The 24,513-nt window shown below is 49.3% G+C and overlaps 1 protein-coding gene across 5 annotated transcripts in view; it reads right to left on the reverse strand.

Moving 5' to 3' along the window:
• Positions 1-15,127: 15,127 nt before the first annotated feature.
• Positions 15,128-24,513, reverse strand: part of LOC119951757 (sodium- and chloride-dependent neutral and basic amino acid transporter B(0+)-like) — a 232,723-nt gene continuing 223,337 nt past the window's right edge. For all 5 annotated transcript variants that reach the window (XM_038775089.1, XM_038775091.1, XM_038775087.1 and 2 more), the window contains one exon: positions 15,128-16,200. In XM_038775089.1, coding sequence (XP_038631017.1) covers positions 16,054-16,200 — 147 coding nt within the window. In that variant the 3' untranslated portion in view covers positions 15,128-16,053. The remainder of the gene's footprint in view (positions 16,201-24,513) is intronic.

Consider the following 24,513-nt stretch of genomic DNA (forward strand, 5'->3'; position numbering starts at 1 on the left):
GGAGGATGGCTCGAGTGACAGTTTTGGACATGTGTGGGAACTGTGCTGGGCAATGGCGGTGCCAGGCGTATGCTTGTGAGGTGGGGGGGGGGGGGGTTGTCTGGGGCTGGTACCAACCCACCCATCTGGCCCGATGGTGGTTTTTACTCTTCTTGTGGCACTAGTTGCCAATCCTCCCCGAGCTGATGACCACTGCCACTTCCTCACAGGCGGTACTGGCTGCCCTGTGGCTGATCTCCAAGACCCACGGGGAAACAGGGCATTCTGTCTGAATTCTACCATGTCCAACTGTCCAACTACAGTGCCCAGTTCCCTTGACATCAGGCGTTTGGCACACAACATCCTCTTTTGTGTCCTTGCAGGAGAAGATGTCACACAACCACTGAGGGTGAAACGGGCGGTGGGTTGCCCAATGTAAGGATCCTGGCACATTTCGAGGAGAGGGCTATGGAGTTTCCAGAGGCTGTTTAGCACAGGGCTAAATCGCTGGCTTTTAAAGCAGACCAAGGCAAGCCAGCAGCACGGTTCAATTCCCGCACCAGCCTCACCGAACAGGCGCCGGAATGTGGCGACTAGGAGCTTTTCACAGTAACTTCATTTGAAGCTTCCTTGTGACAATAAGCGATTTTCATTTCATTTCATTTTTCATTCAACAGTCTGGCCAGGTCAGCATTCCCAAATAGTGGGGCTGGTCTCCTCTGAGGTATGGCTGCGAGCTGTGTGGGGGTTAGCTCTGCAGATGCGGCTCAAGTGCTGCTCTCCCTTGTTCGCAGAGGCCGACGAGTGCAGTCCTGGCGAATCAGTCAGTCAGACAGTCATGTGCGTGGGGCCTCGTTAATTGGCCCAATTAATGTTTTATTGCGGTGATGGCCTCACCGGGCCAAGCGAAGGGAAGCTCGCAACAGTTCCCGCTCGCTACCACACTTGGAACCCAAAGTGTAATTTCCAACACGAAAATCAGTGTGATTCCCGCCAACAATGGCAGTGCAGTCACAATCTTTTAGCAATTTGAAAATGATGTGCTTACCCATGGGAAAAACACGTGCCTGAGGCGCAAAGCAACTGATTCACCCATCACGGGTTACGTGAGCACTTTAATGAATGGGGTGCTGCTTTTAAAGAACTTCCCAGCACTCATTCTCATTCAAGCCAGGAGAATGGCAGCTAGAAGACCAGCTCCCAGGTTCTCGAATGGGGCCCTCACTCGATTACTGGATGCCGTGGAGGAGAGGCGGGCCACGATCTACCTGCATGTTGGCAGGAGGCACTCTAATACAGTCACCAATCCCGTCTGGGACACGGTAGAACCACAGGTCAGTGCCAGCAGCTTGACCAAGATGATAGGGATTTAATGCAAAAAAAGATGAATGGCCTCCTACGATGCACCCAATCTCCTCTTGGCATTCAACACAATAGTCACCTCCGAAATGTCACCTTGGTCCACACGCCATCGCCTCACAGGTTCCAAGCTCGCGACATCCCTGCATCATCCTCAAAGTCCCTGGCACTCCTCATCAGAACCTTTCCTGGTTAGGTGCAGTGCCCACACATGCCAGTTCCCTTGACGTCAGGCGTTTGGCACACAACATCCTCTTTTGTGTCCTTGCAGGAGAAGATGACACACAACCACTGAGAGAGGGGGAAACGGGTGGTGGGATGCCCAATGTAAGGATCCTGACACATTTCGACGAGAGGGCTATGGAGTTTCCAGGGGAGGACCAGAGGCTTGTACAGAGTGCGAGGTTGGCCTGCGAAAGAGAAGTGAGGAGCCACTGCATCTTCATCCAGATGACCAATATCAAGTGAGATATTTAAAACCCTAGACCATGTCATTTGCTAAAACCATGTTTGTTGCCTTGCAGGAACATCGACCAATGAGCCTCGTCCATCCATGGGAGAGACCCCCATCTTCCACCCTCAATAGCACCTCGGAGGAGAATGATACATCACAGCTATCACCCACACCATCCATAGAATCCCATCCACAATGCAGACTGTGGCCATTCGGCCCATTGAGTGTACACCGACCCTCTGAAAGAGCACCAGACCCAGGCCTACTCCCATACGCTATCACCTTATTACTCTTGAATCCACCAGGATGATAAAATGACCAATAGTCTTCTTGTTGAAAGATGAACTATTTAATGAGAAATAAAATAATAAACTGTGAGTCCTTTTACTCAATACTAAACTAACGATAAAGAACAATACAGATACTATATAACTATAAACTATTATAACAAACTAGTTCTAACTTCTCTCACTCTAACTATTCTATGTCTTGCTTGTTCACTTTTCTGAATCACATCATCATGTCATCTAATGTAGAAAAGGCGGGAAAGCAGGGGCAGGATTCTCCGCTATCCAGCAGGGCAAGGCGTATCAGCAGCGAGGAATGGCGTGAACCACGCTGGCATCAGGCCGCCTGGAAGATGCGGAATCCTCCGTACCTTCAGGGGGTAGGCCGGCCCGGTGGGGTTGGCGCTGTGCCAGCTGGCGCCGAAGGGCCTCCGCTGGCCGTCGCGAGTTGGTGCATGCGCCGGAGGGCCAACGTGTACTGGCGTCATCCCAGCGCATTTGCGGGGGGCTCTTCTCCGCGCCAGCCATTGCAGACTGTTACAGCGGCTGGCGCGGAGGGAAAGAGTGCACCCATGGCACAGGCCTGTCTGCGGATCGGTGGGTCCTGATTGCGGGCCAGGCCACTGTGGGGGCCCTCTCTGGAGCCAGATCCCTCCGTCCCCCCCCCCCCCCCCCCCTCCCAGGACTCTGCAGGCCGCCTGCAGAGCCAGGCACCGGCGGTACGGACCTGGTGTAATATACGCCGGCAGGACCGGCCACAAACGCGCGGCCGCTCGGCCCATCGTTGGGCGGAGAATCGGCAGAGGCCGCTGCGAACAGCCCCGACCGGCGCGACGCGATTCCCACCCCCGCCGAAAAACCGGCACAGGAGAATCTGGCAGCTCGCGTCAGGGCAGCGTGGCGGGATTCACGCCACCTCCCCCCCCCCACCCCCCCGGCGATTTTCCAGCCCGGTGGGGGGGGTCGGAGAATCCCTCCCCAGTTCTTATAGTATCTGACTGCGAGCCATCTAGTGTTGAAATGAATGCACTACATGTACAACTCCACCCTATCCAGTGAAACTACCCAAGAATGAAACTGTTATGCACGCTCCCTGGAAAATGGGCATAAGCGTGAATGATCTTCACCTGGAGGTCACAAGACGCTGTACATTAAGGGAGTTTAAACTTTTCCTGTTAATATACAAGACTCCCTGATGCCATTGCTTTGTCTGGTTGCTCTAGAATGGGATTATGGTCTAGGGATCACACAATGTTGTTCCCCTGCACCTCTCGCAGAATAGTCTAGTTATGTATCAAATCTTCTTGTCTTCTATGTCTTCTTGTCCTGATGTACTTGATTCAGATCAAAATAAATGCAGTCTGATGCCCTGGCATAGATTGTATCATACCATCATGGATGCATTTGTGTTCAGATGACTATGAAATGCCACAAAAGTCAACCATTGATCCCTCAAATGATCCAATAGTGTAAATGGCATGGGCTACCGTGATCTTCACTGCACTTAGTGCAGATTCCCTTCTCCTTCACGTGGTGCTCGGTTTGAAGAAATGTTGCATGGATACTGCAGTGTCTCTCTTGTGAGGCGGAGTGTCCAATGGCGTATGTTGTCTGACAGCTCCATGAAGGATATCCGGGTCATGTAAACCCTCAGTCTCCTTCATTGTCACGTTTGAGACCCCTGTTCGGCCTGAATTGAGGCTGGCCATTGAGTCTGTCATAGAATCCGAGAACTTACAGTGCAGAAGGAGGCCATTTAGCCCATTGAGTCTGAAATGGCCCTTGGAAAGAACACCCTACTTAAGCCCACAACTCCACCCTATCCCTGCAACCCAGTAACCCTACCTAACCTTTATGGACACTAATGGTCAATCCACCTAACCTAATTGAGCATGGTAAATCCACTTAGCTTGACTGTGGGAGGAAATCGGCATCACGCAGATACGGGAGAATGGGCAGACTTTGCACAGAGAGTGACCGAAGCCAGGTATCAAACCTGCGACCCTGGTGCTGTGAAGCAACAGTGCTAACCACTGTTGTGTCCTGTTGGCCTACTGGTTGCTGGATTATTTCTGGGTGTGGCCTCTCATATCTACCAGAGTCTGTGCTCCTCCAGCGCAGTTATTAGTAGAACTACCAGCTCCACTGGTTCCATCCTGAGAACTCTGCACAGAGAGAAAGAGATAGAGAAAGGGAGAGAGAGAGCGAGCAAGAAGAGAGAGAACTAGTACTCCTTCTCCTGGAAGGTTTCATTCCTTCACCTTCTCCAGTGACCAGTGCTCATTCACATAATAAAATATATTTATTGTCACAAATTGCAAATTACATTGCAAAGAAGTTACTGTGAAAAGCCCCTAGTCGCCACATTCCAGCAGCACATGGTCAGGTACCCGGAGGAGAATTCAGAATTCTCAGCTGTTACAGTAATTGAACATGCGCTGCATCACAAACCAGCTGTCTAGCACACTGAGCTAAACCAGCCCCTGTCTGTCACCTTCAACCTTCATTGCTTGACCGGCATCAGTGAATGTCCTTGCCCCTTCATAGCCACTTGTGGGTTCCCGCCTGGTTGTTTCCTCCCTGAATATCTACATCACAAGGAGTTCTGTCATGCTGATTCAATGGTCACCCATCTCTCATGGGCAGGGTCAACTGGGTGCCTATGGAAACATTCAAAGTTGTTGAGTGGGATTATCTATTTTGGAGTCTATGTTCTCCAAATAGAACTGAATTGCACCAGTTTTCCAATCCCCTTCCGGTCGTAAAGCAGGATACAATTTAGTGTACCACGCCATGCAAATTTATGCATGGCATGAAATAACATGCCATTGGGCTGCTATCGTGCGGGTAAGTGCAGTGAAATCACATGCTTGAGTGACTGGAATGCACTTAGTGCTTGGAATGTATTTACATCTCTTTGGCGTGGTCACTGTATAAAAACATTGGAATTTCGCCACTTAGGCCAGTGAAGCATGAAGGGATATGAATGAATCAAAGCTGCAGATGCTTTTTACACACTGTCAATCACAGACCACACAAAGCTATGAATGGCTTGCAGATAATGAATCCATGGTTACCAGATGCAGGCACAGCTGCTCTCCTTCAAGGAATGGACATGTGGATCTCCCCTTTTCTGGAGGAGAACCAGGATCGGGGGGGGGGGGGGGGAGATGGGGGCGGGTACGGGTGTGGGGTCTGTGGAGTGGGTTGCTTTAGGCAGGGGTCAATTATAGGGGTCCTGTCAGGGGTCCCCCTATTATATCGGTCCCTCTGGAGGTCCCCCGATTACAAAGCCCCCGGGGGAGTCTCCCTCGTGCAGGATTCTCTTTGGAGGGGTTGCCGTATTACAGGGGTCCCTGTTGGGAGGAGGGAGGGTTATTTTAGAGGAGGCATGAGCAGACATTGTTGAGGGCAGAGTGGCACTCGGATCTGCTTGGATGGTCGCTACCAATGTGGCCCAGTCATGGTGGGTCAACAGGGCAACCGTTGTCCTCTTGGCCCACCATGAGGTGTACCATGTCAGGTTCACGATTGCTGAGTGGTTCACAAGTGTTCCATGCCAACGGGATTCCCTGCCTTGGGGACCGGGGAATTATGGCAGACCAGAGCATAGGACACCAGGCCTGCTAAATAGATGCAAATGGGTCCTTAATACCCATTTGCATTTATTTTAATTTAATTTAATTTTTTTATTTAAAAAAAAATTTAGAATACCCAATTATTTTTCCAATTAACGGGCAATTTAGCATGGCCAATCCGCCTACCCTGCACATCTTTGGGTTGTGGGGTTGAAACCCATGCAAACACGGGGAGAATGTGCAAACTCCACACGGACAGTGACCCAGGGCCGGGTTTCAAACCCAGGTCCTCAGCGCCATAGGTAGCAATGCTAACCACTGTGCCACTGTTCTGCCCTCCATTTACATTTATTTACAGACCCCCAATGGCACGCATCGTGGACTTGGTTCACAAAACCAGTGAGGCACTGCATGTGGGACAAGAACAGGAGGAGTGCGAGCATGAACAGGTGACTAAGCAGTAGATAGAACACTACAGCGCAGTACGGGCCCTTCGGCCCTCGATGTTGCGCCGACCTGTGAAACCATCTGAAGCCTATCTGACCTACACTATTCCATTTTCATCCATATGTCTATCCAGTGACCACATAAATGCCCTTAAAGTTGGCGAGTCTACTACTGTTGCAGGCAGCGCGTTCCACACACCTACTACTCTCTGAGTAAAGAAACTGCCTCTGACATCTGTCCTATATCTACCACCTCTCAATTTAAAGCTATGTCCCCTCGTGTTGGTCATCACCATCCGAGGAAAAAGACTCTCACTGTCCACCCTATCTAACCCTCTGATTATCTTATATGTCTCTATTAAGTCACCTCTCAGCCTCCTCCTCTCTAATGAAAACAACCTCAAGTCCCTGAGCCTTTCCTCATAAGACCTTCCCTCCATACCAGGCAACATCGTAGTAAATCTCCTCTGAACCCTTTCTAAAGCTTCCACATCCTTCCTATAATGTGGTGACCAGAACTGCACACAGTACCCAAGGAACGGCCGCACCAGAGTTATGTACAGCTGCAGCATGACCTTGTGGTTCCGAAACTCAATCCCCCTACTGATAAAGGCTAGCACACCATATGCCTTCTTAACAGCCCTATTAACCTGGGTGGCAACTTTCAGGGATTTATGTACCTAGATGCCGAGATCTCTCTGTTCATCTACACTACCAAGAATCTTGCCATTAGCCCAGTACTCTGCATTCCTTTTACTCCTTCCAAAGTGAACCACTGCGGTAATCATTGGCAACACTAATGGCTTCTCATCCATGAGCCTTTTCTACAAATGTGTGAGAGGCAGTACAGGGTAAGGCTGTGATTGTCCGGAGATGTGCTTTGCCACATATGCCACATGCTTGGAGAAGACCTGACACCATGTGGCTTTGGAGGTTTCCCCCAGCCAGTGGCCCTGTAGGTGACGGCTGCACTCAAGTTCTTTGGCTCTGGCTCTTCCCAGGAAGGAACTGGAGACCTGTGCAGCATTGATGGATTCCGGAGATCACCAATGTCCTTTAATAAGGGCCCATCATTCTGTGAACATTTCCCTGTTTGGGGATAGCCAGGCTCAGATGATTGTGGTGGTCGGTATTAGGGGTATTACGGTATTCAGGTTGATGCTGTAAGACCATTGGTATGGAAGTTACCTGAGACAGAAATATCATTGGTGAAGCCTGCCTGCTGTTTCCGCCCAGTAAGGCGGAGTATAAGAGTCTGTGTCTCCCTAGCAGCTGCTGGGGGAAACATCTAGTCCAACAAAGCCTTCAATTGTCATCCAATCTCGCTTTTGGAGTCATTGATTAAGCATCAATTTATTGTACTAGATTTTAAAGAATGGAGCTCCGAATCAAGCTGGAGTATCTGGAGCTCAGCCTCCACGCGGCAAACGCAGCGGCAACCTTGAAACACTGGCTGGCGTGCTTCAACGGGTACATCAGGACAGCCACAGCTACACCCATGGAGGACCAGATGATGCAAATTCTCTACTTGAGGGTGAGCCAAGAGATCTACACCCTATTCGAGGATGCGGACGATTTCGAAGCCGCAATGGTCCTGTTGAAAAGATACTATATTCGCCCAGTAAACCAGGTCTACACCCGACATCTGCTAACGACGAGGCGGCAAATCCCCGGGAAATCGCTGGAGGAGTTCTACCGTGCACTCCTAGTGGTAGGTAGGAACTGTGACTGCCCGCAAGTTTCAGCCAGCGACCACACAGAACTTTTGATCTGGGACGCATTCGTTGCAGGTATGCTGTCCTCCCAAACCCACCAGAGGTTGCTGGAGAAAGAGACACTAGGCCTCAAGAAGGCACGGGCCCTTGCTAGCTCCCTGGATATGGCCTCCAAAAACGCACACGTACGTCCCCGACTGCGCGGCAGTCCCTTGGGCAGCGTATAACCTGCCGCGGCTGACTCCGCTGCATCCCCCATCCCCCCCACAAGCTTGTGCCGCGCGACTGCCAGGCAACCCTGGGGGGCCCTGCTGCTATATTTTCGGGCTAGCCAAACACCCCCGGCAGCACTGCCCGTCCCGCTCATCCATCTGCAAAGGGTACAGAAAAATGGGCCATTTTGTGGCAGTATGCCAGGGCCCGTGCGGTGGCCGCGGTCTCCGGGGGCGAACCGGGACCACTACCCCAACTCTTTCCACGAGCTACGTGCGGCCAGTGGGCGTCGCCATCTTGTTCCCCAGGGGCCACGTGCGACGGATGGGCACCGCCACCTTGGCTAGAATCTCAGGACCCCGATTCGGATGACCACACACCACCTGAGTAAAAGCTCCAACTTTTGCCACGGCTTGCCTCGGTCACCCTGGACCATCAGTATACACATCAGTATATAATGATGCAGAGACACATACTGACTGACGCACTGCAAGACCAATCAACACACACAACAGAGCAGCCAATCACCAGTTAGGGCACGCTCACTATAAAGCCAGAGGGCATTAGTTTTCACGCTCTTTCGGGATGTAGCCTCTGCAATGGACAGAGCTCGTAGCTCATATCACAGACCTTCACCATGTGCTAACAGTTTAGACTGGTCAAGATAGTCATAGGTCTTCAGTTTAATCTAACATAGTGTCGACCCACAGTGCAAGTATGTTCAACAGTTCTTAGTTTTATAAAATAGTGTTGTACTATTACAAGTGTTAGTAGCCTGTCTATGTTACTGCTAAGGTAAACGCAGTCTCCACAGATCCAGAGTACCCAACACATCAGACCAGTCTCAGCCCCGAACACTCTCGACCGCGACGATGACCGTGCTCATCAACGGGCACAAAACATCCTGCCTGATCGACTCCAGGAGCACAGAGAGCTTCATACACCCCAACACGGTGTTCTCTTCCCATCCACCCAGTTAACCAGAAAGGACGTGGAGGCTTTAGAGAGGGTGCAGAAGAGATTTACCAGGATGTTGCCTGGTATGGAGGACATTAACTATGAGGAGTGGTTGAATAAACTCGGTTTGTTCTCACTGGAACGATGGAGGTTGAGGGGCGACCTGACAGAGGTCTACAAAATTATGAGGAGCATAGACAGAGTGGATAGTCAGAGGCTTTTTCCCAGAGTAGAGGGATCAATTACTAGGGGGCATAGGTTTAAGGTACGAGGGGCAAGGTTTAGAGGAGATGTACGAGGCAAGTTTTTTACACAGAGGGCAGTGGGTGCCTGGAACTTGCTGCCGGAGGAGGTGGTGGAAGCAGGGACGATAGTGACATTTAAGGGGCACCTTGACAAATACCTGAATAGGATGGGAATAGAGGGATACTGGGCAGCAGCCTCCTGGGCCGCAGAGGTGAGGTTGGTGTGCTTCTTTGAGCCGTCCCTGGGGTAGGTGACATGTCAGTGGGCTTGAACCCCCCGAATGAGGGCCCTGGCACTGATAGCTGTTGCTGCCTTCTTCCTGAGGCTGCTAACCTTTTCCCTCTGGGTTGCTGACATCCTGGACAGTCTGGTGAAGACAGGTAGCTGGAGAGAGTGATATGAGTGTGCTCAACTGGTGTTTGAATATGGTGCAGGGACCTTCGAACATGCCAATGGACAAACCAGCTGTCAGCCCAACAGAGGATTTGGAGGGAACTCGCCAGTGCATAATTATTGAAGTTCCAAGAGCTGAATTAGGTGCGGAGTCTCACAATCTCACTTAGGACGGGGTTCTCTGACCACATCTGCCCGGCGATCAGAGAATCCCGTCCGAGGTCAATGGATTTCTCCATTGTTGGTGTCTCGCCCGTGGCATTCTTGTGGTGGGCAGAGCGGAAGAATTCAGCTTTTAGTCTCAAAATGGGAGAATTCCACCTCAGTTGAAACTCATTGAACAAGTCATAACATTTTCAAGGGTTTTAACTGCGATGTATATGAGGAACAAACCCGTTTGGAAAATAAAGCTATGCGACTAATTTGATGAATACCATCGTTGCTATTTAGGGAGAATAGGAATCCATGATCTGAAGAAGGTAGGAAAGAATTTGGGACATAGGACTACACAAGGCAGGTCCTGCATAACAAAGGAAGTCCAAGTCAACTCATGCAATTTAAAAAAAAAATAATTTGTGGAAACTTCAAGAGCACACACACTTGAGGAATGAAATGTCACTGACAGCAAGATCTGGGTTTCTATGGTCAACTACATATGTGAAGACCCAACTTTAACAGTATGATGAGGGCAAATGCTGACAGTTTTGCAGTCATTCCAAGAATGAAATCTCGGCAATTATTCTTTCTTATCCCACAGGATTCTAGCTTTTTTTAAACCAGTGGCACAGTGGCACAGTGGTTAGCATTGCTGCTTCACAGCTCCAGGGACCTAGGTTAAATTCTGCCATCGGGTGACCCTGTGTCTGCGTGAGTTTCCTCTGGGTGTTCTGATTTCCTCCCACAGTCCAAAGGTGTCCAGGTTAGGTGGATTAGCCACCCCAAATTGCCCCTTAGTGTCCAAATGATTGGGTGGGTTGCCGGGTTTCGGGGATGGGGTGGAGGTGTGTATTTAAGTGGGATGTGATTTCCAGTGGTCAGTGTGGACTCGATGGGCTGAGTGGCCTCCTTCTGCACTGTGGGAATTCTGTTTGAATTCTTTGAATCTCAGCCACTAAGTGGTGTACAGTATTACGGCTCCTTTTGTTCCTTTCATTTGATGCTGGGACTATGGGTACGTTGCTCTTGCAGTTATACAAGTAATAATCAGTGTGTAGTGTGGTGATCACAAGTTAACCAGATGCAACACAACTGAGCGACCACTAGAGGGAGCACGGGAGAGCCATATAAATAGATCAGGACAGGAAGTGAGGACACACTCTTCACAGCAGGCGGGCTGGTAAGCAGGACACACAGCAAGCAAAGCTGGTAGTTAGCACTGGAAGGTAGTTCTAGGTCGAGCTCTGGAAACTGAACGAACTCACAATAAAGCATCTTCTCCACACTTGAGACTACGAGCTTTATTAAGACACGAGGAACAACACATGGTACCAGCAGTGATTTCAGGACGCTTACTACAGGACAACTCAGCTGCAGATACAGAAAGCACAAAATGGCATGGAAATCTCCTACTGGACATTTGACTGGGGAAGACATCGCTAATTCGAGGATGTGGCATGGATACCCACCTCAGCTGGACACGACTGGTAATGTAAGAAATGTCTGGAAAAGGTTTAAACAAATGTTCGATTTTTATCTCATAGCTAATGATGTAGCAGAAGCCTCAGACAAAATTAAAATAGCAATTCTCATCGAAGGGCCTGTCAATAGGAAAGTGTATAATGGATTTAAACACTCAAAAGGTGAAGACAGGAACAGCTTACAAACGTTACTAAACAAATTTGAAGAGTACTGTGAGAAATTTGAACAGCAAGGCATGCTCACAGTCCAACCTGCACAGAGACTGAGTGATGCAAGACTTAAAAAATCACAAAAAGATCAGGAAATCGCGAATGCACAGTACAGATCAAAAAGAAGAAATAACATGAATTTTTCACAAAGCCAAAACGCTGAAATCCAGTCCAGATCGGAAAGAAAAGGTAACTTACAACTTTTAAAAAGAAAAAACGCTGAAATCCGCGATAAAATGGCGTCGGAGCACATTTTGCAGTCTCTGGTAAGCAAAGAACTACAAATCGCGTCTGCGCATGCGCCGGAACCGGAAGTCGCGCATGCGCCGGAACCGGAAGTCGCGCATGCGCAGTTTACAAAAGATCGCGGCGCCGATCGTTATGCGCATGCGCAAGCCGCGCATGCGCAGTCAAAAAAAGTCTTCGTCGCGGACCGTCATGCGCATGCGCAAGCCGCGCATGCGCAATGGACACCGAACCGCACAAGGAAAGAAAGCCGATTTGCGCATGTGCAAGTCGTTCCTACGCGTGACGTCATGACGTCTGAGAATCCTGACCACGCCCACTTAAAAGGGAAATGCCCGAAAATTGAAAACAAGACACTTAAAGTGGTAAAACCAAATTTTCTTGCCTCAGAACACAGAAAAACGCCTGAACTTAAACCAACAGTGAAAAACAACTTGCACAAAACCTTGGAAAAAGCTGCCTTCACCACACACAGTGAAGCGAACAAAAAGAATTCCGAAACAACAAAAGATGATTTGTTTTTCGATGATTACCTCTCAGACCTGACTGGGTCAGTCGGATATGCTTATCACAGCATTAGCGACACGGTCGCAAAGTACAACACGAACCAACTCGTGGTAGATGAATCCAACCAAAATGCTTTGGTTTTCAAAGAATACTATTCAGACATGGCTGAGTCAGTCGGATATGCTTATCACAGCATCAGCGACACGGTCGCAAAGTTCAACACGAATCAACTCGTGGTAGAAGAATCCAACCAGGATGATTTGGTTTTCGGAGAATACTACTCAGACACAGCTGAGTCAGTCGGATATGCTTATCACAGCATTAGCGACACGGTCGCAAAGTTCAACACGAATCAACTCGTGGTAGAAGAAGCCAACGAAGATGAAATGGGTTTCAAAGAATACTACTCAGACATGGAGGAGTTATTTGGACATGCTGATCACAGCATCAGCGACACCGTTGCAAAGCTCAACACGACTCTACTCATGGTGGATGAATCCAACACCATGGTGCCATGGCAGCTCGTCGATACATTGGATGACAGCAATACCCAAGACGAAGACGACGCCACACAGAGAGCACAGGAAGACTCCACGGAGCGAGCGATGACAGGCTCCACAGTGCGAGTGATGAAAGACGCCAACAGGGATGCAAGCAAACACTCCCGGGCGGACACCAAGCATGAACAAGACCATGAAGGTAAACCCGCTGTACCTGAGCAACCGCAAGCAGACTATGAAAGTCTACCAAGCTCACAGGAACAAGAAGAAAGAGCGGACTATGAAAGTCCAACACGCTCACAGGAACAAGAAGAAAAAGCAGACTATGAAAGTCCAACACGCTCAGCAGAAACGAGAACGACAACAGCAAGAAGAAAAGCAACATGAAGCGCGACAAGACAAACAACAATAGCAAGAAGCACAGCAGAAACGAGAACGACAACAGCAAGAATAAAAGCAACATGAAGCGCAACAAAACAAACAACAACGTCAGGCACAAAGATAGCGACAACGACAGAGGCAGAAACAACAAGAATGGCAACAAACACAACAAAGTCAGGAGCAAAGATAGCGACAACAACAAAGACGGAAACGACAAAAACAGCGACAAGTACGGCAACGGAAACAACAAAAACAGGAACGACAGAAACAACAGCAATGAAACAACGACTTGTACACAATGGCACTACTTGGCACATGATGGACGATGCCACAGCACACTGCAAAACGATAACAAGACTACAAACATGTCATGGGATGACAACGAATCGCACAAACTCACGTCTGCTCCAGAACAAGCAAGCACACCAGCATCCAAGGCGGATGAGACAATAAATCAACACCACAAGCACAAAAAAAAGTCCATGCCAGTCAACATCAGTAATGTGACCATGCAAACACCTCGGGATGACGCATTGGGTACTTAAGATAACAAGGAACACCAACAACATTCACAGCGGACTTGCAATATCAATATCACCACGTCATCAACAACAAAAAGAAAAAAAAAAAAAGCTCTGAACAAATTCATCAAGTTTGGACTCATAAATGTGTTTATTAAGTTTGGACATATAAATACATTGGCTTTGTTAACCAAGGCAATAGCATCATCACTTGTATAGATACGCATATCATAAGTTACTGTTTTGTATAATTTTCCTTAATGATGTACAGAAACTATGTAATGAGAAAGAGGGGATGTGGTGATCGTAGATTGACCAGATACAAAAACAACAGAGCAAACACGAGCGGGAGAGCTATAAATACACTGGGACAGGATGTACAATTTTCTTTAACGATGTTCAGAAAATATGTTAAGAGAAAAAGGGGGATGTGGTGATCACAAGTTAACCAGATGCAACACAACTGAGCGACCACTAGAGGGAGCACGGGAGAGCCATATAAATAGATCAGGACAGGAAGTGAGGACACACTCTTCACAGCAGGCGGGCTGGTAAGCAGGACACACAGCAAGCAAAGCTGGTAGTTAGCACTGGAAGGTAGTTCTAGGTCGAGCTCTGGAAACTGAACGAACTCACAATAAAGCATCTTCTCCACACTTGAGACTACGAGCTTTATTAAGACACGAGGAACAACACATGTAGCATCATTCCTGGAGGCTCTTTTATCTTCTTGTTTGGCCTTTTTGTTGTCTGACATCTTTGCTGGAGCCTCTCCATCATATGGAAATACTCTGTCCACAGATGTTTTTGTCATGTTTCCATATTAATTATGTGGCAACCTTAGTGTGATTAATGTCAAAGCACAATTGTACACTATTCCACTTTTAACTACATCCCTTTAATCTGTAAATTCATCAAACAGAAATTTACTTCTTGGTTAGGCATCGCCGAATGGCTTAGTGTTGTTTCTAAGCGCCCAATGACTTACGCAGTTTGTCTAGCAACTTAGACCATAAGCAGTGTCCATTCCTGTCTTAATAGTTTTGTTGTGTAGTATAAATGAATAAGAGAATGAATATGCTAATCTGTGAGGTACATGATGATATAGCACTGATCTCAGGCAGTCATGTACTCAGGGACGAAAGATAAAATGCTGGAAAATCTCAGCAGGTCTGGCAGCATCTGCAGGGAGAGAAAAGAGCTAATGTTGAGTCCCCTGACTCTTTGTCAAAGCTAACAGAAAGAGAAAGTGGGAAATATTTGTACTCTGGAGTGAGAATGAAAGATGAGTAATAGCCACAGAAACCTAGGGAAACCGGGTGCTATTGGCCACCGAGATCAAGGAGAAAGAGTGCTAATGGCAGTCCCCAGAGAGAACAAAAGATGTGAAAGGCCAAACGGCAGGGAAACAAACATCAGAGGGTGAACTGTAGGTGTGAAGGGAGGGGAAGAGGAAACAAAGAGAAGAAAGGGTAAGGAAATGTGGATAAGTGGGGAGGGGTGGTTAATATATACTCAGGGACCCTGGACATAAGACAGAAGACCCTGAGGGGAGATGTATCTTCCCTTTAATGCACTATGTTCAGATTGTAAATGGTGTAAGTCAGCTAGTTTCTTAGGTAAATAGATTCACTTGTTAGAATCCTGGCTAGGCATATTATACAACACCTTGGACCACATGTCTGCTTGTTGAAAACCATTTATTTATTAGGATGATGCATAAATAATCGATAGCTAATACAGGAGTCACAAAATCATATCAAATCATGAACAGCAAATCTATAGAGGAGATTCAGCAATGAACAAGCAATGGTCTTGTTGATATAACCTATCAAGGTATCCCTGGGATAGTCTGCAGTACTCTAGGAGAAAATAATCTCACCACCCCCATAAACATGCACGCCACCCCCTCACCCCCCATAAAACAGGTGCCACAGTGGTACAACCTGGACTCAAAAGTGGCACAATCTCGGTGGCGTAGCCACATTGGGGTCAAGCGGCCTGAACCACTTTGGGGCTCAAGTCCTTTGAATGGCATCAGATGGGTAAAATGTGAATGTCGCTACAATCGCAGAGGACCATAGTCTACTCTCCCCCTTTTGAGAGAGAGCTTGGCTGGCGGTGATTTAACCACATCTCAGGTGAGGAGCAAGGTTCCTCCTGCTGCACTGTGCCAGTTTATGAAGCCAGGGTACTCAACAAGGGGTTGCTAGGAACTTTAGGGGGCGGGAAGAACATTCTTGCTCCTCACAGTCCCACAAACCATCTTCTCCTTCCCAAAATAAATGACCCAGGCCTTTTATGAAGGAACAGTTAAGGATCTCTAGTTAGGCTACTCACTGCCCAGTACAAGAGGAAAGGAGTGTGTATGTGTGTGATGCACCCTCTCCACTTGTACCAGACTCCCCAATCCTCGAATCCTTCTTAAGAATAGTGTGAAGATGAAATAGTCGGAAGATTGCCACATTTAATTCTCTCCTCAGGATCAATTTGGTCTTCGTATCGTGCCCCTCTGTGTTTAAGCAAGAATGGACCCCAGTCAGGAGCTGGTTTCAAACCCGCAATAACTTTCTGTGGAAACAAAATTGAATTGGTTGTTAAATCACAATTATGTAATGTGTCATTCATCTGAATGCACTGCAGTAATAATGACATGCCTTGTCTGGTCCCATGACCCAAATTCTTTCCTATCTTTTTCAGATCATGGATCTTATTTCCCCCTCAAAAAAGCAACAATGACATTCAGCAAATTAGTCGCATAACTGTATTTTCCAAACAGGATTCTTCCTCATCTCAACACAGTAGCATCTGTCCCCACCCCAGGTCCAGCATAGCTTTATGTTAGAACTATATAAAACACTAGTTAAGCCACAGCTAGAGTGGGCTAGGGTTGCTTTCTTTGGAACAGAGGAGGATAAGCAGAAACTTAATCAAGTTATCAAGTATTAAGCGGGGCCAACATAGAAAATATTAGCAGGAGGAGGCTATTCTGCCCTGCGAGCCTGCTCAGCCATTCATTATAAACATCCAACTCAACAGCTTAATCCTGCTTTCCCCTATGTCCTTTGATCCCCTTTGCCTAAGTGCTATATCAAAGTGCTTCTTGAAAACATGCAATGTTTTGGCCTCAACTACTTCCTGGGTAACAAATTCCATAGGCCAATCACTCTCTGGGTGAAGAAAGTGCTCCTCATCTCTGTCCCAAATGGCCTACCCCATATCCTCAGAGTGTAACCCCTGGTTCTGGACTCACCCACTATTGGGAACATCCTACTGCATCTACTCTGTCATGTCCTGTTAGAATTTTATAGGTTTCTACGAGATCCCCCCTCATTCTACTGAATTCCAGTGAATATAATCCTAACCAATTTGATCTCTACTCATATAGTAGTCCCACAATCCCAGGAATCAGTCTGATAAACCTTCACTGTAATTCCTCTAGAGCATGAACATCTTTCCTCAGATAAGGCCAAAACGGCACACAATATTCCAGGTCAAGCCTCACCAAGGCCCTGTATGACTGCAGCAAGACGTCCCTGCTCCTGTACTCGAATCCTCTCGCTATGAAGGCCAAAATATTATTTGCTTTATTTATCGCCTGCTGTACCTGCATGCTTACCTTCAGTGACTGGTGTACGAGGATATCCAGGTTTCTTTGCACATACCACTCTCAGATAATAGTCTTCCTTCTTGGTTTTGTTATCAAAGAGGATAACTTCGAATTTCTCCAAATTATACTGCATCTGTCATTTATTTGCCCACTCACTCAACTTGTCCAAATCACAGTGATGGATCTCTGCATCCTCCTCACAGCTCATCCCCCCACCCAACTTGGTGTCATCTGCAAATTTGGTAATATTACATTTTGTTCCTTCATCAAAATCATTAATGTAGATTGTGAATAGCTGGGGTCCTGTCACCGATTCCTGCGGTACCCCATTCTTCACTGCCTGTTCGTTTAAAAAAGACACGTTAATTCCTACTCTTTGTTTCCTGTCTGCCAAGCGGTTTTCTATCTATCTCAATACACTACCCTTAGCCCCATGCACTTTAATTTTGCACACTAATCTCTTATGCAGAGCTTTATTAAAAGTCTTCTGAAAGTCCAAATAAACCATGTCTACAAGCTCCCCCTCATTAATTCTACCAATTACATCCTGAAAGAATTCCAGTCGATTTGTCAAGTATGATTTCCCTTCATAAATCTCATAAAGTGGATAGGGAGTACCTACTTCTTTTCCGACCAACAGTCAATGGATGTAAAATAATTGATTGAAGGATTAGAGAAAAGCAAAGGAGTAATTTTGTTCACCCAGACTTTGAGAGGGATTTGGCCCTAACTGACTGAAAGGGTGCTAAAGGCAGAAATTTTCATCACATTTAAAAAGCGTGGATATGGCTGCGAGGTTCTGCAATCCACAGAGCTATAGATGAGGAGCTGAAAGGTGGATTTGATTTATTGCCACGTATACCAAGGTCCAGTGAAAAGTATTGTTCTGTGTACAGTCATAGGATATACCATAAATACACAGTGTAAATACACAGACATCAAGTGAAGCATACAGAGTGTAGTACTACTCAGAAGAGGTGTGGGGAGATCAGTTCAGACCATAAGAGGGTCATTCAGGAGCATGGTAACAGTGGGGAAGAAGCTGTTTTTGAACCTGATAGTGCGTGTTGTCAGACTTCTGTATCGCCTGCCTGATGGAAGAGGTTGGGAGAGAATAACCGGGAATGGAGGGGTCTTTTATTATGCTGCCTGCTTTCCCAAGGCAGCGGGAGATGTAGATAGATTCAATGGATGGGAGGCAATTTTGCGTGATGGACTGGGCTGTGTTCACGATTCTCTGTAGTTTCTTACGGTCTTGGGCCGAGCAATTGCCATACAAGGCTATGATGCAGCCAGATAGGATGCTTTCTATGGTGCATCTTTAAAAATTGGTAAGAGGTAATGTGGAAATGCTGAATTTCCGGAGTTTCCTGAGGACGTACAGGCGCTGTTGTGTTTTCTAGGTCGGAGCGTCAATGTGATTCAACCAAGACAGATTGTTGGTGATGTGTACACCTAGGAGTTTGAAGCTGTCAACCATCTCCACCATGGCACGAGTGAGAGTTGGTTTTTGTGACCATGGACGCAGTGTGCTGAATGGCCTCCATCTCTTCCATAGGTCTTTCTATGGTTCCATCAAATCCTCCAAACATTCTACCTTATCCATCCCAGCATTGTAGCATCTGTCTCCATTGCATTAATGCGCCCTCTTCCTTCATCTCAACAGACACAATCTTCTTTCAAACACTGCAGGATCCTGCTCTATCTCAGCAATACAGCACCCTGCTCCATCACAGCAGTGCAGCACCCTGCTCCATCACAGCAGTGCAGCACCCTGCTCCATCCTAGCAATGCAGCACTGATGGAACCATCAATTCACCAGACACGTGTTTCCAATATGAATATAGGCTTTAATTGACTTACTACAGAACCAGCCTGTTACCCGTTGATGAACTCCCAGTGAACTGCAGGCTGACTCTGGACAAGGGTATTTATACAGCAACACTAGGGGGATGAGTCGTTGGTGGAGGCAAGGGTAGAGACCTGTGCAAGCTCCTGAGCATTCCCAGAGCTACTACCCCTAGTGGTCGGATAACGCCACTGCGCTTACAAAGGTATAGTGTGAATTACCATGTTACATTCACCACATTCACCCCCTGCAAAAAAATCAAGTCCGGCGGGGGTGGTGGTCTACAAAGTCAGTTTGCCCAGTGGTCGAATTGTCCGCTGTGATCTGCGGAGCACCAGGGTTGCAGCCTCTTGCGGTGGCTGGATGGGTGTTGTGTGCTGGGGTACGATGGCGGACTCCAGGGAGGGTTGTATCCGAGCTTCATACTCTTCTGGTTCGACTGGGGACTGGGGGTGCTGGGGGCTGGCCGGCGCGGGTGCGCGGAACTGGTGGAGCGAGCTGGTGGGCTCGGGAGCGCGAGGGGGCGGCAGCATGGGGTGTAGGGTGAGGGGTCCTTCTGTGGGGGTAGAGGGGGCGCTGGATCCAGCGGGTGCCAGATCCCGGAGGGATACAGTGTCCTGACGGCCATCAGGGAACTCGACAAATGCATACTGGGGGTTGGAGTGGAGCAGGCACACTTTTTCACAAGGGGGTCGGTTTTGTGTTCCCTGACGTGTTTCCTCAGAAGTACAGGGCCCAGTGTCCTCAGCCATGCCGGAAGTGAGACCCCCGTGGTAGTGCCCCTGGAAAAAATAAAGAGCCTCTCGTGAGGGGTCTGGTTGGTCACTGTGCACAAAAGGGACCTAATAGTGTGAAGCGCGTCTGGGAGGACTTCCTGCCACTAGGAGGCTTGGAGCTTTCTAGACCGGAGGGTCAGTAGGACGGTCTTCCAGACCGTCGCGTTCTCCCTCTCCACCGGCCTGTTCCCCCTGGGGTTGTAGCTGGTAGACCTGCTCGAGGCAATGCCCTTGTCGAGCAGGTACTGATTCAGCTCGTCGCTCATGAAGGACGCACACCGGTCGCTGTGTACGTAGCTGGGGAAACCAAACAGGGTGAAGATGCTATGCAGGGCCCTAATGACTGTGTGGGAGGTCATGTCAGGGCACGGGATAGCGAATGGGAAACGGGAGAACTCGTCTACGACGTTTAGAAAGTAAACGTTCTTGTTAGTTGAGGGGAGTGGCCCTTTGAAATCAATCGCGAGGCGTTCAAAGAGCCTCGAAGCCTTGACCAGGTGGGCCCTGTCTGGTCTATAGAAGTGCGGTTTGCACTCCGCACAGATCGGACAGTCCCTGGTGACCGCTTTTACCTCCTCGTTGGAGAAAGGCAGGTTTCGGGCCCTGATGTAGTGGGCGAGCCGGGTGACCCCCGGGTGGAAGACGTCATTGTGGATGACTTTCAATCGGTCAATCTGCCCGCTGGCGCATGTCCCGCGGGATAGGGCATCCGGAGGCTCGTTGAGCTTCCCGGGTTGATACTTAATGTCGTAATTGTAGGTGGAGAGTTCGATCCTTCACCTCAGAATTTTGTCGTTTTAAATTTTGCCCCTTTGCAAGTTGTCGAACATGAAGGCAACCGATCTTTGGTCGGTGATGAGGGTGAACCTCCTACCTGCGAGTTAGTGCCTCCAGTAACGGATAGCCTCCACAATGGCTTGTGCTTCTTTCTCGACTGAGGAGTGTCGGAGTTCTGAAGCGGAGAGGGTACGGGAGAAAAACGCGACTGGTCTCCCTGCCTGATTTAAAGTGGCTGCAAGAGTTACCTCTGAGGCTTCGCTCTGTACCTGAAATTGAGTGGATTCATCCACCGCCCGCATAACCGCTTTGGCGATGTCCTCCTTGATGCCGTCGAAGGCCTGGCGTGCCTCGGCTGACAGGGGAAATCGTGTGGCCCTAAAGAGTGGGCGGGCTTTGTCCGCATATTGGGGGACCCACTGGGCGTAGTAGGAAAAGAAACCCAAGCACCGTTTGAGGGCCTTGGGGCCATGGGGGAGGGGGAGTTCTCAGAGGGGGCGCATACGGTCTGGGTCTGGGCCCAGGACTCCGTTTTCCATGACATAGCTGAGGATGGCTAGTCTGGTTGTGCGGAAAATGCATTTCTCCTTGTTATACGTGAGATTCAGTTTCTGTGCCGTCTGGAGAAAACGGTGAAAGTTAGCGTCGTGGTCCTGCTGGTCATAGCTGCAGATGGTGACATTGTCCAAGTACGGAAATGTGGCCCACAGCCCGTACTGATCCACCATTCGGTCCATTGCTCGTTGGAACACCGAGACCCCATTAGTGACGCCGAAAGGGAGCCAGAGGAAATGGAAGAGGCGGCTATCGGTCTCAAATGCCGTGTAGTGGCGGTCCTCCGGGCGGATTGGGAGCAGGTGGTATGCAGACTTCAGATCCACCATTGAAAAGAGCAGGTACTGGGCGATCTGGTTTACCATGTCTGCAATCCTGGGGAGGGGATACGCGTCGAGGAGCGTAAATCTATTTATGGTCTGACTATAGTCGACAACCATGCGGAATTATTCCCCTGTCTTGACGCCCACCACCTGAGCTCTCCAGGGACTATTGCTGGCCTCTATAATCCCCTCACTGAGAAGCCTTTGGAACTCTGCTCTGATAAACACCCTATCCTGCAGGCTATACCGCCTGCTATGAGTGGCTACGGGTTTACAGTCCTTTGTGAGATTGGCGAAGAGAGGAGGGGGGAATTTGCAGCATAGCGAGGCTGCAGATCGTGAGTGGGGGCAGGGGCCCGCCGAAGCTGAGGGTGAGGCTCTTGAGGTTACATTGAAAGTCTAGGCCTAATAAGAGTGGCGCGTAGAATTCAGAAAAAACGTGGAGTTTGAACTTTGAGTAGCTAGCGCCTCGGATTGTGAGTGTCGCGGCGGTGCGCCCCTGGATCTGGATGGAATGGGAACCTGAAGCGAGCGAGATAGTTTGCCGCACGGGGAAAACGGGGAGCGTCTTACCAGGTCTGGATGTATGAAGCTCTCAGTGCTCCCGGAGTCGAAGAGGCATGGCGTTTTGTACCCGTTGATATGGACCTCTGCCATCGCATTTCGCAGATGCTTCGGGCGTGATTGGTCCAGAGTGACTGCGCTGAGTTGCGGGTAGTCGGCGGCTCGATCAGCTGTGCTGTAGTGGCCCCGTGATGACTGCCCTCTGATTTCATAGTTGTATTCTTCCGATGAGTTGTCCGAGCGCGGAGATGCAGGTCGGGCCCGTGGATCGCACGGGGCGGGCGGCGAGGAAGATGGCGTCCAAGATGGCGGACCCCATGAGTCGCACGTGGCCGGCCGCGTGGTGGAGGTTTGCCAAGATGGCGGCCCCCATGGATCGCACGTGGCGGGAAGGGGCGGAGTCGGGGCATAGGCCGCAGCGTTTCGGGCCCCGCGGGCCTGTGGGTGTGGGGAGCGATTACTTCGTGCCGCTGGGGAGTTGGAAGCAAGGGGCCCTTTTAGCGAGGCACACTCTTGCGTAATGGCCTTTCCGCCCTCAGCTGCTGCAGTTCGCATTGCGGGCCGGGCAGTGCTGCCGTGAGTGCTGGTTCTGGCCGCAGAAATGGCAGGCTGGAGCAGCGTAGTGGCTGGCTGGAGCAGCATAGTGGCTGGCTGGAGCAGCATAGCGGCTGGCTGAGGCAGCATGGTGGCTGGGCGGCCGCATAGAACAGGCCTGGGGGAGTCGCTGGTCAGGGCCCATGATTGGGTCGCGGGGTCCGCGGGGAACGAGTTAAGTCTGCGGAAGGAGACCTCCATCGTGGTAGCAGCTTCCACAGTCATTTCTAAGACTTGGAACCCCTTTTCCAGCAGTCGTTGGCGCACATAATTAGACCTGAGTCCCGCTACAAAAACATTGCGTACAGCAAGTTCTCTGTGTTCGGCCGCGGTAACCGCTTGATAATTACAGTCATTTGACAAATCATTGAGTTCCCTTAGAAATTCGGCGAGTGATTCTGTAGGCCGCTGGCGGCGAGTCGTGAACACATGGCGAGCGTAAACTTCATTAATGGGCCTTACATATATCTTATCGAGTACCGCTAGCGCTGCAGTATATGAACTGGCCGAGTTTAGTTGCGTAGAGATTCTGTGGCTCACCGTCGCGTGCAATAGACTTAACTTCTGTTCCTCTGTCGTTTCACCTGTGCTCGCTTCTGTCAGGTAGGCCTTGAAGCACCGCAGACAGTGGGAGAAGATTTCTTTAGCCTCTGCATCCTGCGGGTTGAGTTTCAGGCGTCCAGGCTTGAGGGCTGATGCCATGATCGATCTTGACTGTTCTTAAGCCGATTAAATTGATGGAACCATCAATTCACCAGACACTTGTTTCCGATATCAATATTGGCTTTAATCGACTTACCATAGAGCTAGCCTGTTACCTGTTGATGAACTCTCGGTGAACTGCAGGCTGACTCTGAACAAGGGTATTTATACAGCAGCATTAGGGGGAGGAGTCATAGGCGGAGCCATGGGCGGAGCCCTGTACTAGCTCCTGAGCAATCCCAGAGCTACTCCCCCGAGTGGTCGGATAACGCTACTGCGCTTACAAAGGAATAGTGTGAATTACCATGTTACATTCAGCACAAGCACCCTTCTCTTACTCAGCAATACAGCACCCTGATCTATCTCAGCAGTGCAGCACGCTGCTCCATCTCAGCAATGCAGCACCCTGTTCCATCACAGCAATACAGCACCCTGTTCCATCTCAGCAATGCAGCACCCTGCTCCACCTCAGCAATGCAGCACCATGTTCCATCTCAGCAATGCAGCACCCTGCTCCATCACAGCAATACAGCACCCTGCTCCATCCCAGCAATGCAGCACCATGTTCCATCTCAGCAGTGCAGCACCCTGCTCCATCCCAGCAATGCAGAACCATATTCCATCTCAGCAATGCAGCACCCTGCTCCATCGCAACAATGCAGCACCATGTTAAATCTCAGCAATGCAGCACCCTGCTCCACCTCAGAAATGCAGCACTATGTTCCATCTCAGCAATGCAGCAGCCAGTTTCATCTCAGCAATGCAGCACCCTGCTCCATTACAGCAATGCAGCACCCTGCTCCATCACAGCAATACAGCAGCCTGCTCCATCTCAGCAATACAGCACCCTGCTCCATCTCAGCAATCAGCACCCTGCTCCATCCCAGCAATGCAGCACCCTGCTCCATCACAGCAATACAGCACCCTGCTCCATCTCAGCAATACAGCACCCTGCTCCATCTCAGCAATGAAGCACCCTGCTCCATCTCAGCAATACAGCACCCTGCTCCATCACAGCAATACAGCACTCTGCTCCATCTCAGCAATGCAGCACACTGCTCCATCTCAGCAATGAAGCACCCTACTCCATCTCAGCAGTACAGCACCCTGCTCCATCTCAGCAGTACAGCACCC

The sequence above is a fragment of the Scyliorhinus canicula genome, chromosome 17 (genome assembly GCF_902713615.1).
Source record: "Scyliorhinus canicula chromosome 17, sScyCan1.1, whole genome shotgun sequence".
In the NCBI taxonomy this organism is placed as follows: Eukaryota; Metazoa; Chordata; class Chondrichthyes; order Carcharhiniformes; family Scyliorhinidae; genus Scyliorhinus; species Scyliorhinus canicula.